Genomic DNA, 12,854 nt, shown 5'->3' with positions numbered 1-12,854 from the left:
ATTACAACACCTATTAAAATATTCGAAGACAATCAAAATTGTATTCAACTTTTAAAATCAGGAAAAGCACAACAGCATATGAAACATGTTGACACAAAATACCATTTTGTATGGAATTTAAAGTATTCAGGAGAACTTACTGTAATCTATTGTCCATGTGTATGGATGACAGCTTACTTGTTAACCAAACCACTAGAAATGAATAAGGTTAAGAAATTTACTCATTAAACAAATATCAAGCAATGGGATCGGTTATTGTATATTTAAAAAACAGAACCTTCAGAAAGTGATTCATGTGATCCACTGAAGAGGCAAAAGAATTTGTGAAATGCATTTGGATAATTTGAATAACAACGTATGGATAATGAATAATAAAGTAAGGAATATTTATTAATTTCACGGTGTCCATCTCAGTTCTTAGCTCTTTCGAAATCGGATAAAAAAGAGTTAATTTTTGAAACTCGTTTATTTTTAAGAAATTTTACAATTTTTTAGAGATTATTGTTTTTTAAATTTACTCATGCTATCAGATTGTATTAACGATCAATCGTTGAGGGGATGTGTTGGAATCAATGATTGAAATTATTGTTAAATGCTATATGACATTGTTATGTAAAATGCATTGTGTCGTGGTGATGTTTTGTAAACATATTTCTGTTATGTAATAAAAGGTTGGTGGCACTGTTAACCCTTCAGGGAGCCATTGGCGACTGTGACCTCATTTCACTCTCCTCTTTTTTCAGCGCTGACCTTCCGTGAGTCAAGACAGTGTAATCTTTGTGTATTCTTTGTTACATAACCAGTTATGCAAGTCTAACCAGTTTTTACTAGTCTCTGACAAGCAACATCAAATCTAACATAATGTGAAACTGAAAAGTTGGCATTCTTTTTATAAGTCAAACTGAAAATCTAATCTAAAAACTATAACTGAAAATCTAATCTAAAAACACTGAAGATGACCTCAAAAAGGTTGAAAACATTTTGAAGTTTGAATAAGATAACTGAAGGTAAAGGTTAGTGTCATAACAAAAATATCTAGCAATGAGTTGCTTAACTTTCTCAGCAACATTTAAAACTGCTTGTGACACCATCTGTTATAATATTTTATTTTTTTAATTTTTATATTTTTAATTATTATAAAATGGCAAAAAACTTAATTTTGAGGGTAGGAATGGGTTTTATAAAAAATTGTAAATGCTAATAATGAGTAAAATTGTCATTAAGTCTGACCCTACTGGAGATATGGCATACAACCCCTTTTATTTCTGCACCCCTTGACCTTTAACCATCAAAATTTAATGGCATCAATCCCCCTAATACATAAACCTCCTTGCAAAATTTCAGAAATTTTCAACAAAAAGCACAGGAGTTATTAAGCTTCAAAGAGAGTAAACAAACTTGTGTCCCCCTACACACTAACATCCATACATACAGATAAAACACCTGAATTTTTTTTACATTTCACAACATTTCAAGGTCTCAAGTCCAAAAATGTAAAAACCTTGGGTGTCATTTTTTGACCAATTGCCATACTTTCCCTCTGTTATATATAACAGCCAGGAAAGTAATTAACTGCACTTCATACCAAATGATGTAATGCAATGTTATGATGTAATGTGCTCATTCTCTTACAGCATTAAAAATCGCAAGTAGTTTAGATATCTTACAATCAGTGCCACTGTTAGAGCTGAACAACTGAGGAACTTGTCCAGGACTCTATACCTAAAAAGACCCCACCCTTAAGAAGTTTAGTTTTTTATTTTTTTTTTATGCTTGCCTTTTCACAGTAATTAAAATAAATGCTCAATAGGAAATACATTGAAGAGCAACAATTTTCTGCAACATATTAAGGCATTTATAGCACAGAAAATGGTAATAATTTTAAAAAACTAAACATTCAAGTATCTATTAATAATATCATTAGCTGTGATGAAAAAATAGCACAAAAACTCTTTAATGTGATAAAATTTGATAAAAAATTGAAAAACTTAAAATATTTGAAATTAATTTTGAATTTGTATTATCAGCAGTTAAATGGTACAATCTTTTAACTGCAATAAATAAAATGAGTAAGTGTACAGTACAAAAAATTGATGCCGATGTAAGTTTAGTAATAAAATTATATTACACTTCACGCCAACTTACAGTAATGAATGATTAACACATCGGTGTTACAGCGTTATAAGCGGTGATTTGCGAGTACATGTGAAGTTTTACAAATCACTGCTTGTAACACCTTAACACCGATGTGTTAATCATTCATAAGTTTAGTACACTCAAACCTGTTTTTGTGCGGTCTATTTTTGTGCGATTTTTTATTTGTGCGATTTGTTTTGTGTGATTTTTTGTGTGCGGTATATGAATTTCAATCAAATTGGTATACTGCACAAAAATAATTGCACAAAACACATTGCACATATAAAAAATCACACAAAAAAAGACTGCACAAAAACAGGTTTGAGTGTAATGTTAATATTAAAGAGACTGACAAATTATTTAAAAGATTTTTAGAGAAAATAGTTTCTTAGAATTAAAATTAATAGCAAATGAAGTTTGCACAAAATGTAACATTCCTCTTGTATTCAAAGAAGCCAAATCAAGAAAACAAATATATTTATTTGATTATGAAGAAACAAATACACATACAAAGACTCCTTGAACAAATTTCTACAAAAACTATTTTTTTAGCAATACAGGTATACCTCGCCTTACGTCGGTTATTGGTTCCAGGATAGGCGACATAAGTCAAATTTACTCGTCATTAGGCTAAACCACAAATTACCATTCCCAGTTCTGTATTTTATTTATAAATGCATTTTTAATAATATATGGTTAATAAGAATCTATTTTAAGCTTACAAACAAATAAATTTTAGTTTTTAATATAGTACAGAAAAAAGTAATCTAAATTTACGAATACATGTACTGTACAGTACATACTAGTAAATGTACATGTTTACAATTTGGTGATGTTTTCATTGCAGACTCTTTATTTGTGAATGTGGTTTCTCTAAGACATTATAAAATAAGATGATTTTTTAAGGTTAAATAACAAATACAGTTATTAAAATTATTTTGCGATAGTAGAAAATAAACTAATTTATGTTAAATTTACCAGTATCGAGTGGCGCCGAAACGACGCCAAATGGTAGATATTGGAACTATCGTGGAAAACGCCAATAATGAGCACTTAAAGACCGCTAAATAAGACGACAACACAGAAACACAGATGTTTTCGTGTTTTGTTCTCTAGCATTTATGATGAATATATTAACATTTACTGTAAATGTACATATTTTAATTTATGTGCTTTTAACACTTTTCTAGTGATATTACAACTTCGATGTTTGTGGCGGACAGATGCAAAGTCAAATAAAATGACTTAAACTTGATTTTTATTTTTCCATATACTTTTTTGACAAACGACGTAACTCGAGGTATACCTGTACTTGTAGTAGATCAAGGAATAATTGCTACAGAATAAAGATTTACAAATTGAAGAGCATACTGCCATTTTTTATTTTCTTTACAATATCCCTATAATAAATACAATGAACAAGGATGACCTTAAGAAGAATTGTACAGATTTAGATTTAGCACAAAGGAATGGTGATAATTGGGATATAAATGGTAACGATTTATACGACAAAATTAAAATATTTTGTATCATATATTGCAATGATATAAGTAATGTCACTTCATTACAATATTTGAATGTGCTGTTTAAACTGCAAATTTCTTCCCAAGTACAGTATAATTATTGTCAATAGAACATAAAATATGTGAAAAATTAGATTTTGACTATATTATTAAGGGTTTTGTAGAAATCAAAGCATAGAGATTAAATTGTGTGATATAATTCTCTTTAATATTTTTCTTATTTTTTGTAATTTTCTTCAATTTTGTTTCTGAATTTTTTACAACTTTGTAATATTTTAAATTCTATGATCTATGTAATTTTATTACTTATTTAGTTTTTGAATAAAATTTTAGCAAACTTTTGAAATGGATTTTGTAACTTTCCAAACTTTAGAAATAAGTTAATGTGTTACAATTGAATAAATAATTACTTTATTTTAAAGTATTAATGTATTGATCTTCATTATATTGTTTAATATTGCTCTTTCATATTTTAAATAAAATGTGTTCATAATTTGTTATTAATTTTCAAATTTGTTCATTGAAATGTAATAAAATGAATTTTTTGCAACATGACAAACTTATGAAAAGTAGTTGTATACATATGTGTTATATACACACTCCTTATTCTACACAGCTTTGAATATACCAAGTACAAATTATCAAAGAATGGAATGACAGTTGATACAACTATAACACTGGTCAATCAACAGCAAGTCAAAAGTTAAGAAATCTGAAAAAAGTATAATAGCTATTAAATTAAGGTAAGTCTGAAGTGTTTTATAAAAATTCAACTACAACTTGAAAATTAATTTTTCTAATTTTCCTATATTGCTTCATATTCTTCATCTCCAACTCTAGATTAATCAATGTCATGATCAGACTGAGTGCTAAAAGGAGTAAAAGTGAGAAAAAAACATTATTATTATATTACCTTTTCCAATATAATATGAATCAGCAGTATTATCCTGACCAAATACATGAATGAATCTTAATCTTGCATTTTCAAGCATTAAATACATCTCATAATGTGGATAATTAGCTTCTGGAAGATTAGTTAATCCATGATACAATAGTAATCCATGAGGTTGTACAGTTCTGCAAAAAGTAAAAATATCAAATTAATTAAAGTTTAAATATTATTTATTCTAAAGATTCTTTATTTCTATTAATTTATGTCAAATATTTTTTTAAGAAACTTTGATTTTATAACTAAAAGATATTTTTGTTTATGATGATTTTTTATAATTATATTTTGAAAACTTAAAATAAAATAATATTATTTAATTAATTATGCAATTCCTCATTTACAATAAATCAAACAGCCAAGCTTCAGAATTTTATAAACTATTTTCATGCTAAAAGTTTAATTAACAGTGTAAATTAGCCAACAACACTAATTTTCACATATTTTAATAAACAGAATCAATTTTGAAATTTTAATAAAATGTCTAGTATAAGTATAATCAGAAAAATTTATAATAGTCGATGTCTTATGCATAAAATTGTATTGTGGCTCTTCTGGTTAGAGACTATCTTGAAGACAAATTCAATAAATAATAAATGGGATATGAATTTGATATTGATGCAGTGCCTTCTAATTTAACAATGTTTGTCAATTTTCTTTTGAGCATTGTGGAAAAGAAAATTTCTCGATCCAACCTTATAAAAACAGACCTAAAAACAGTTATTGGAGATTCAATTTTTCCAGATGTGGTCAGATCCTAGGAAATCCAGATAGATGTAAATGCACTGTAATTTCCTGCCTATTATTTGCAGCAGTATATATTTCAGATGCAATTTTTCATTGGCAAAAAGTTTAATATCATATAATCCACAAGGATAAGTTTTTGTTGACCAAAACATTTATTGTTATTTAATTTTTTTCAAGTTTGCATCGTTTCCTCATTTTTTGTGGCACATTTCACCACTCACTAGTTATGAAATTGTGAGAAGCCGAGGGCTTGGGGTAACCGTTCGAAGCCCTTCGTTCGGTGTCGAGGATGGTAAATCCTCGCTCAAACATCACTGGTTGGAAGAATCCGGGCGACGAGGGGGCAGATAAGCTGATAGGGCATGTTCTCCAAAATAAGACAAAGTGACAGGTTACCACAGAACAAAAATTTAATAAACTAACATAAAGTATATAATACAATAAGCTACTACACTACTGGTTGGTTTATCTTTCATAGGTAACATAATGTCCGGGCCTATTCCTACGTGTCTGTTTTGTTTCTATTCAGTCTATATGACTGGATCAGATATACATTAAAGTCTTATATCTACGTCCTTATAGGCTAATTGACCGACAGAGAGAGTTTACGATTCTAAGTAAAATACCTCGAAGAGAGTGATGAATGTCTCTTGAGCCCGTTCATACGATGGTCGCAAACCAATCGTGGATCTTTGGGGAAATAGTATCGGGTCATCAACAGGCAGTGAGAGGGTTGGCAAGATGAGAGCATTGTTCAGCTCTTCCTAGATGTCCACCCCAATGATCAGGTGTAACTCCTTTTTATATGCGTTGCACATGAGAATTGACTCAGGTGACTTAATGTGCTCTAAGTTTGAGTTGTGTTCGGATTTGGCTGATATGAGCTGTCAAGAAACAGATGCTTGACAAATTATGGCTATTTTCTAGCCATTATTGTGGCTCACCTTACCTCATAATTCCATCTATTTGACAGTTTTCCATCATTAATAATCAACTGTTTTGACACACAAGTCCAAACATCCTAGTGACTGTTGACTTAGACCGACATTTGATCAGTTTTATTGTGAGTTATGCGAATACCGAGTACAAAGAAACTGGGATTTTCAAAAAACAGAATCTTTAATTCGCGTGATATGATACAGGAACTTGTAGGATGCCAGCAATACAAAAAAATATCTCTCCCCGACAAGTAAATATATATATATATATATATATACACCTTATAACTAAACTTATAACTAATTATAACTAAATTAAGATAATGGGAAAATGAGGACGAATAAAGTATAGTATAGAATGAAAGAGAAAGGGGTACCCAAATATTACGGCGTTATCACGGTGCGTTATATACAATGGTTGGTGAATCTCCTCTTAATCACGAACGATGTAACTTCGTCACTAAAACGTAAATTCCTTGACAGACGAGGACAAAAATACTCTTGAACTTCTCTTCTTTCGATCCGAATTTTTCTACGTTCCCTTGTAGTTCTTTGTCGTCTCCATGTGGTCTCAAAAACATGGTGGAGAGCTACCTCTGGAGCGTCTTTTCTTCTCGAATCTTCGTCAAAGAATGACCACACCGTCCCCGTTCTGCCCTGAGGGCCGCATACCGTCCCATTGTCCACAAGAGACCACCTGCTGTTGCGCCGTTAAGCACCGGTCAGGAGAAAATACCAGGAAGGGAAGATAATAGTACTAGGAAGAAGGAGGGAAAATATATATTCTAATATAATATAAAATATAACTATACAGTACAATAATGGCGTTTAGCCACATTATCTATCCAAGTATCGCTTGAGTGAGAAAAAGAGAAAGGGAGTTTTTCCACTCCTGTATTAACTGTGTATTAATTAATCTAATTACTAATTGTCCCCTCCAGAATCTCACAAAATTATATAATTTGTAAAGACATTTAATAATTAAAAATAAGAAATAAGAAATATTTTTTAAATGTATGAAAGCTATTAAACAATTCATTTTAAAGTTTAAAAGCCAGAAAATATTACAAAATATATCAGTCCCCAATTTACAGTGAGGAATTTATTTTCTCCTGTGGAAATTTATTTTTTTATGCAGGCTTGTATAAAAATTTATTTCTATTTATACCTTTCAAAAAAATTCTATTTTTCTACAAGGTACCATACATGCCATCACAAGCTACATATAGAAAAATATGGTAGTTTACTCTTCTTTGTTTATGAATTCTACAGCATTATAAACCCACAGTAAGGATGAGAAGAAGGAATTTATATCATTCAATAGGCAGAAGACATTCTAAAAATATTGCCTGTTTTAGTCAGGGAGACAAAAAAGAAATAATTCTATAGTAAAGTAATACATTACTAGTAAATTTATCAGAAACAAGTTTTTATTATATAAGTTCTTTCCTTAATATAATTTACAATACTTAAAAACCCTTAGCAGTTATTTTTTTTAAGTATTTCAAATACAATAAAGTAATTTTCTGTATTCATTGTAATCATAGAATTAAATTTAATTTTAATAAAGGAAAACAAAATATTGAAAATGGCATAAAATAACTTACTTAAAATGAAATTTAACTTCTCTAACACTAGTCAGTGGCCAGTCTGGTTGAACTCGAATGAAAGACTGAGACTGTGAAAAAGTAAAATCTTGACTAGATGAAGTAGCAGTGAATGTCAATTGTATCAAAAATGGTAGAAACGACAGGATGATGATGATATTGTACATGATAAAAATAATTATACCTAAAAATAATATATAAAATTTAATTAATTATCAGTTTTTAATAAATATATTTAATAAAAATTGTGCCAAAAAATCTGTAGATAATTTTTAAAATATTTATATTTTATCATCATTTTAAAGGGATGATCAGAAAGTTCTTATTCAAGGGTTATAGGGGTTGGCAGGTTTGCTCCATTTTGTGTCACTGCAATAATTGGCTATGTCTTGGGCTACTCCAATATTATTTTTTTTTGTTCTTGTTGGTGTGTGTGTTTTAACTGGAAACACTGGCGCGACCACAGAAGGGAACTTAAGGGGAAGCCAGGTTTTAAACGAAGAGGAGTCAAGTGGTGAAGTTTTGCTTGTTTGTGTGGTGATTTTGCTGATGACTGTGTGTTGTGTGTGTATAGAGGACCATCAAGAACATTAACTGTAGGTCTGTTAATCAAATGTGATAAAACAATTGATTGACTTGTGAACGACATCCCAACCAATTATATATTGGTGTGTTTGTGTGATATTCTTTTTTTATGTTTAACTTTGTGAGGAATTGTAGTGCAGTGCATTTAAGGTCTGAGCTTGCATTTTTGTCATTAAGAGTTCTAAGTGTGTGCAGAACTGTATATGTATATGTGTATATATATTGTTTCTACATAAATCTAATTGTAAATATCCTCATTTTTGTTCTCTTTCATACCATGTGGTAACCACACTACCTATTTCTACACAATACCACATTAAGGTACATTGTGAATTCCACAATTTAGAAGAAATTGCTGCTCTCATTAAGGCAACTGGCCCATTGAAAAACCAAGTTAAAGACTTTCATCCAACTGGAACCATCATCCTTACAAGGACTTTTCAGTGTATAATTACTGAGAAGTGGACAGAAGATGTAAAAATTACATAGCAAGATATCTGGATTATATGGCAAGTATTCCAGAGTCTCCCAGTGCCCAACTTCTGTTTGATGATATTAGTAGCATAAAGATGCACATTGTTGTGTACATTAAAATTTACTCATTTATGAGTTCACTAAGATGTTTTGCCTTAATTGCATATCACAATTACTTAAGTATATCACAGTAACATGCCCCAGTGATGATGACACCTGACTCCTTGAAGTGCAGAAGCAATGGGCCACAGTAATTGACAAAGAGTCACATCTTCCCAGTAGAATGCCTGGACTCTGAACTTCTTTGGATGTGGTGAAGACGGATGACATCATTGCATGGTTGTCAACTTGGAATCTGGGGCCATATTCTGGTCACCGTCTCTGGTCTCTCACAAACCAGTCGCTGATTGGCTAATCATTTGGATTAGCCAATCAGTGATTGGCTTGTGAGAGACGAGAGACAGTGACCAGAATACGACCTCTGGTTCCCAGTATTAGCAACAGATTTTGTCACTAGAAACAATGTGCTCTAAGAATGTATTTCCCTAAATTTTTTAAATACATCAAATATTGGAAACTCAGAGCCATTAAGAGGAGGAGCTGGGGACTTTTTCCAGGGGCCAGTAGTGATTCTTACCTCTATAAAATTAACTTATTGTTACTAACAGAAAATAAAATGTTTAAGATTGTTTTTGTTAATAAAGAAATATTCTATGTATTACATTTGTTCATAAAACAAAAAAGCTAGAGTCCCACTAAGAAGCTAAGTGGCTTGCTAGAAAGCAAAAGGGTCTGGTCTACCATTGAGCCTCATGCAATCAGATGTACTAAATGGCAGCCAGTCTCCAAAGGCTGCCATTTAGTACATCTGATTGCTATTTAGTTCTTGGGGAATCTATTGGCAGACTTTGGCTTATTTTGGTTTAATATTTAGAACATAGTATTCTTTCTTCAATCTTTTCTGTCCTTTCACATTTAACACCTGCCTTCAGACTTTCTCTATGCCTGTTTCTTCCTAGGGTTAGACTCCCTTTCTGGAAGAACTGGTTTAACCGGTGGCTGAGTAGAACCTGAAGAAGAAGAAAAAAAGTAAGACTCAATTTTCTACAGAGAGGAAGTTGAGAAGGATGGTTTTGGTCTGTCTCTCATAGTGATATCCAGGACTCTAAGTGTTAGAAAAAAGAAAAAGGATGATGGATCCTGGAGAACAAGACAGGTGTAGTGCTACTACACTAATTATTTTTTGTTTCTTCTTCAACTGGTATTCATTGTTTGAGTCACAATGATTAACAATCCTGAGAATGAAAGTGTTATTTCTGGGAAAGGAAATATAGGTATCTCTCATATAACAATATATACATTCCGAAAAAGTGCCATGAAATGCAAATTTGTGCTATACAAAACAAAGGACTAATGCAAAATATATGATTACATTCTAGAAATTAACAAAAGAATTCTATTCTTTTTCATTACTAAGAGAAATATGTTCATTAAAACAATCAGTACTTTATTTCCAATCGACAATTAACTAATAAGCACAATTAAATGTACTGTTAATATTAATTTTAGTTAAATGAGGACATTTTCTTTTTTTAAAGTAATATCATCATCTGAGCTTTTTTGTTGATCTTGATCAGAAATATCAGCAAGGTCTTCATTTTTTTATTTTTATCACAATTTTCTACAGATGACAAAATAAAAATATGTTATTAATCAAAAATTTGTTCTAGAAAGATTCAGTTGCATTTGTTCAATCGAGGACTGAGCAATTTCACGTAGAATTTGTGCTCAAGTAATGAATTGTTCCACTTGAGAACATTTCAAGTACAGAGAGACCACTGTATTTTGTTCATCATTTTTATGAATGATTACTTACCTACAGTTAAAAAGAAGCTTAATAACACTTACCTAAAAATGTTTAAATAAATTTTACTAAATATGCAGATTAATCTATAATAATAAAATAGTGACAGTCTTAGTGGTTAAATCTGAAAGCAGCAATGACACTTAGTTGATAGGAAAGTTAGAACAAGGAAGAAAAAATTCTACTGTCAGTTTTCATTAAAGTAAACCTGACAAAAGGCACAAAACAAATTCAATATTCTAAAATCCATTCTAAAGTGACTATATTAATGTTGATATGCTCAAATTGTGAATTTGGAACTAGAAACTTTGAATGGCAGTGTATTTTTACCTTTAGGCAGGCTATGCATGTCCGTGACCATGTCTGATAGTCTTTTTTTATATTTGACCAAATGCACCCTTGTGTGATCAGTTTGGATGTTGCATGAGCTCCTGGGTGTGATAAGTTGTGGATAGCTGAAAACACTTCCCATCAAAAAGAAGGAGGTATGTATGGTCTACAGTGGTCAGTAGTGACATCACAGAACAGGGATTTTGTTGAATTTGGAAGGTGTATCTTTACTATTTTGCAATTTGGATTCTGTTGTAATTTCAATAGCTCATCATCCTGTTGGGCATTTGCAATAGCATCGTAGTTGATGGATGGTACGCTGATGGTGTTTATATGTGACAGAGAGTCTGCTATGATGTTGTCCCTGCCAGATATATGGCGTAACTCAGTTGAAAAGTGTGATATGTAGTCTAATTATCAAAGTTGGAGAGGGGATGCTTTGGCCAAATCCTGGAGGAAGGCATAAGTGAGGGGTTTGTGATCTGTGTAGATAACAAATGGCTCCCTCCCCCAGGTATCGAAAATGCTTGATAGCAGAGTAGATGGCTAGTAGCTCCTAATCGTATGCACTGTATTTCATTTGAGGTAGGGTGAGAGTTCTGGAGAAGAAATACAAGGGTTGTTTAATGCTGTCAAGCTCTTGATGTAAGACAGCTCCCATCGCCATATCTGATTAAGGAAAGTTTAGCCCCTGGTGCTGGGTGGGTGAGCAGAGCAGTTCTGCTTAAGGCTTCTTTCATATTGTTGAAGGTTCTGCTTGCTTCTTCAGACCAGACAAGAGACTTGGTGCTGCATTTGATATGAAAAATTAACATGGTGTTAAGAGAAACTTGAAATGTAGCACGTCCTAGGATGAACCTGTGGTAAAAGTTTATCATTCCAAGGAATTGTCGCAGTGCTGTAGCTGTCTCTGGTTGAGGGAAATTTCAAATACAGTCACTTTCAATTGTAGGGGGTGTAGGCCTTCTGGCGTTATCATGTAACCTAAAAATTGTATGGATGTGGTGCCAAAGGTACACTTAGTAGGATTGATATTTAGTCCATACTCGTTTAATCTGCTGAAGAGAGTGCGAAGGGGTCGTCGATGTGTTTTTTCATCCAGAGAGGTGACAAGTATGTCTATGCAAATAAACATCGTACTAAACCAGATAACATTAAGCCAATACATCGCCAACTGTCGTAAATAATTGGGCTAACTTTTGGATATAAACAATATCGTTTTGGACTAATTTGGACTAACTTTTGGATATCATTTATATCCAAAAGTCAGCCCAATTATTTACGACAGTTGGTGATGTATTGGCTTAATGTTATTGGGTTTAATACAATGTTTATTTGTATATATATACCTTGCTGGGGTTACGATGACCGACTGAGTGCCTTGAGTGGATGTTTCTGGCCGTGGCACAGAGGTGTCCCCAGTTGGCGCCATAATAGCCATCGATGGTTATGTCTTTGGCTTATGTATGCTGGAAGAGGGGATTGAACTGAAGGTCCGGGTAGCATAACTGGCAACATAACCGCACAGTAAGCGGGAGTTGCGAGTTTGAGTCCCACTTCAGGCCAATTCTTTTCTTCCAGTTTAATCTAAATTATTATAATTATTAATTTTAATAAGAGATGGTGCCTAACGCCTACATCAAGTGCCAAATTTATTTCTAATCTTTAATCGTTTATATCCAAAAGTTAGCCCGATTATTTACA

General features: G+C 31.9%; 1 protein-coding gene across 1 annotated transcript in view; it reads right to left on the bottom strand.

Moving 5' to 3' along the window:
- Positions 1-12,854, bottom strand: part of axo (axotactin) — a 178,737-nt gene that overhangs the window by 133,990 nt on the left and 31,893 nt on the right. The window contains exons 2-3 of the mRNA XM_067269237.1: positions 7,898-8,081; positions 4,573-4,736 (exon numbers count right to left, since the gene is read on the bottom strand). Coding sequence (XP_067125338.1) covers positions 4,573-4,736; positions 7,898-8,064 — 331 coding nt within the window. The 5' untranslated portion in view covers positions 8,065-8,081. The remainder of the gene's footprint in view (positions 1-4,572; positions 4,737-7,897; positions 8,082-12,854) is intronic.

This window comes from Centruroides vittatus, unplaced genomic scaffold (genome assembly GCF_030686945.1).
Source record: "Centruroides vittatus isolate TY-2023 unplaced genomic scaffold, ASM3068694v2 contig_349, whole genome shotgun sequence".
Lineage (NCBI taxonomy): Eukaryota > Metazoa > Arthropoda > Arachnida > Scorpiones > Buthidae > Centruroides > Centruroides vittatus.
This window is presented reverse-complemented; position numbering and strand designations above follow the sequence as displayed.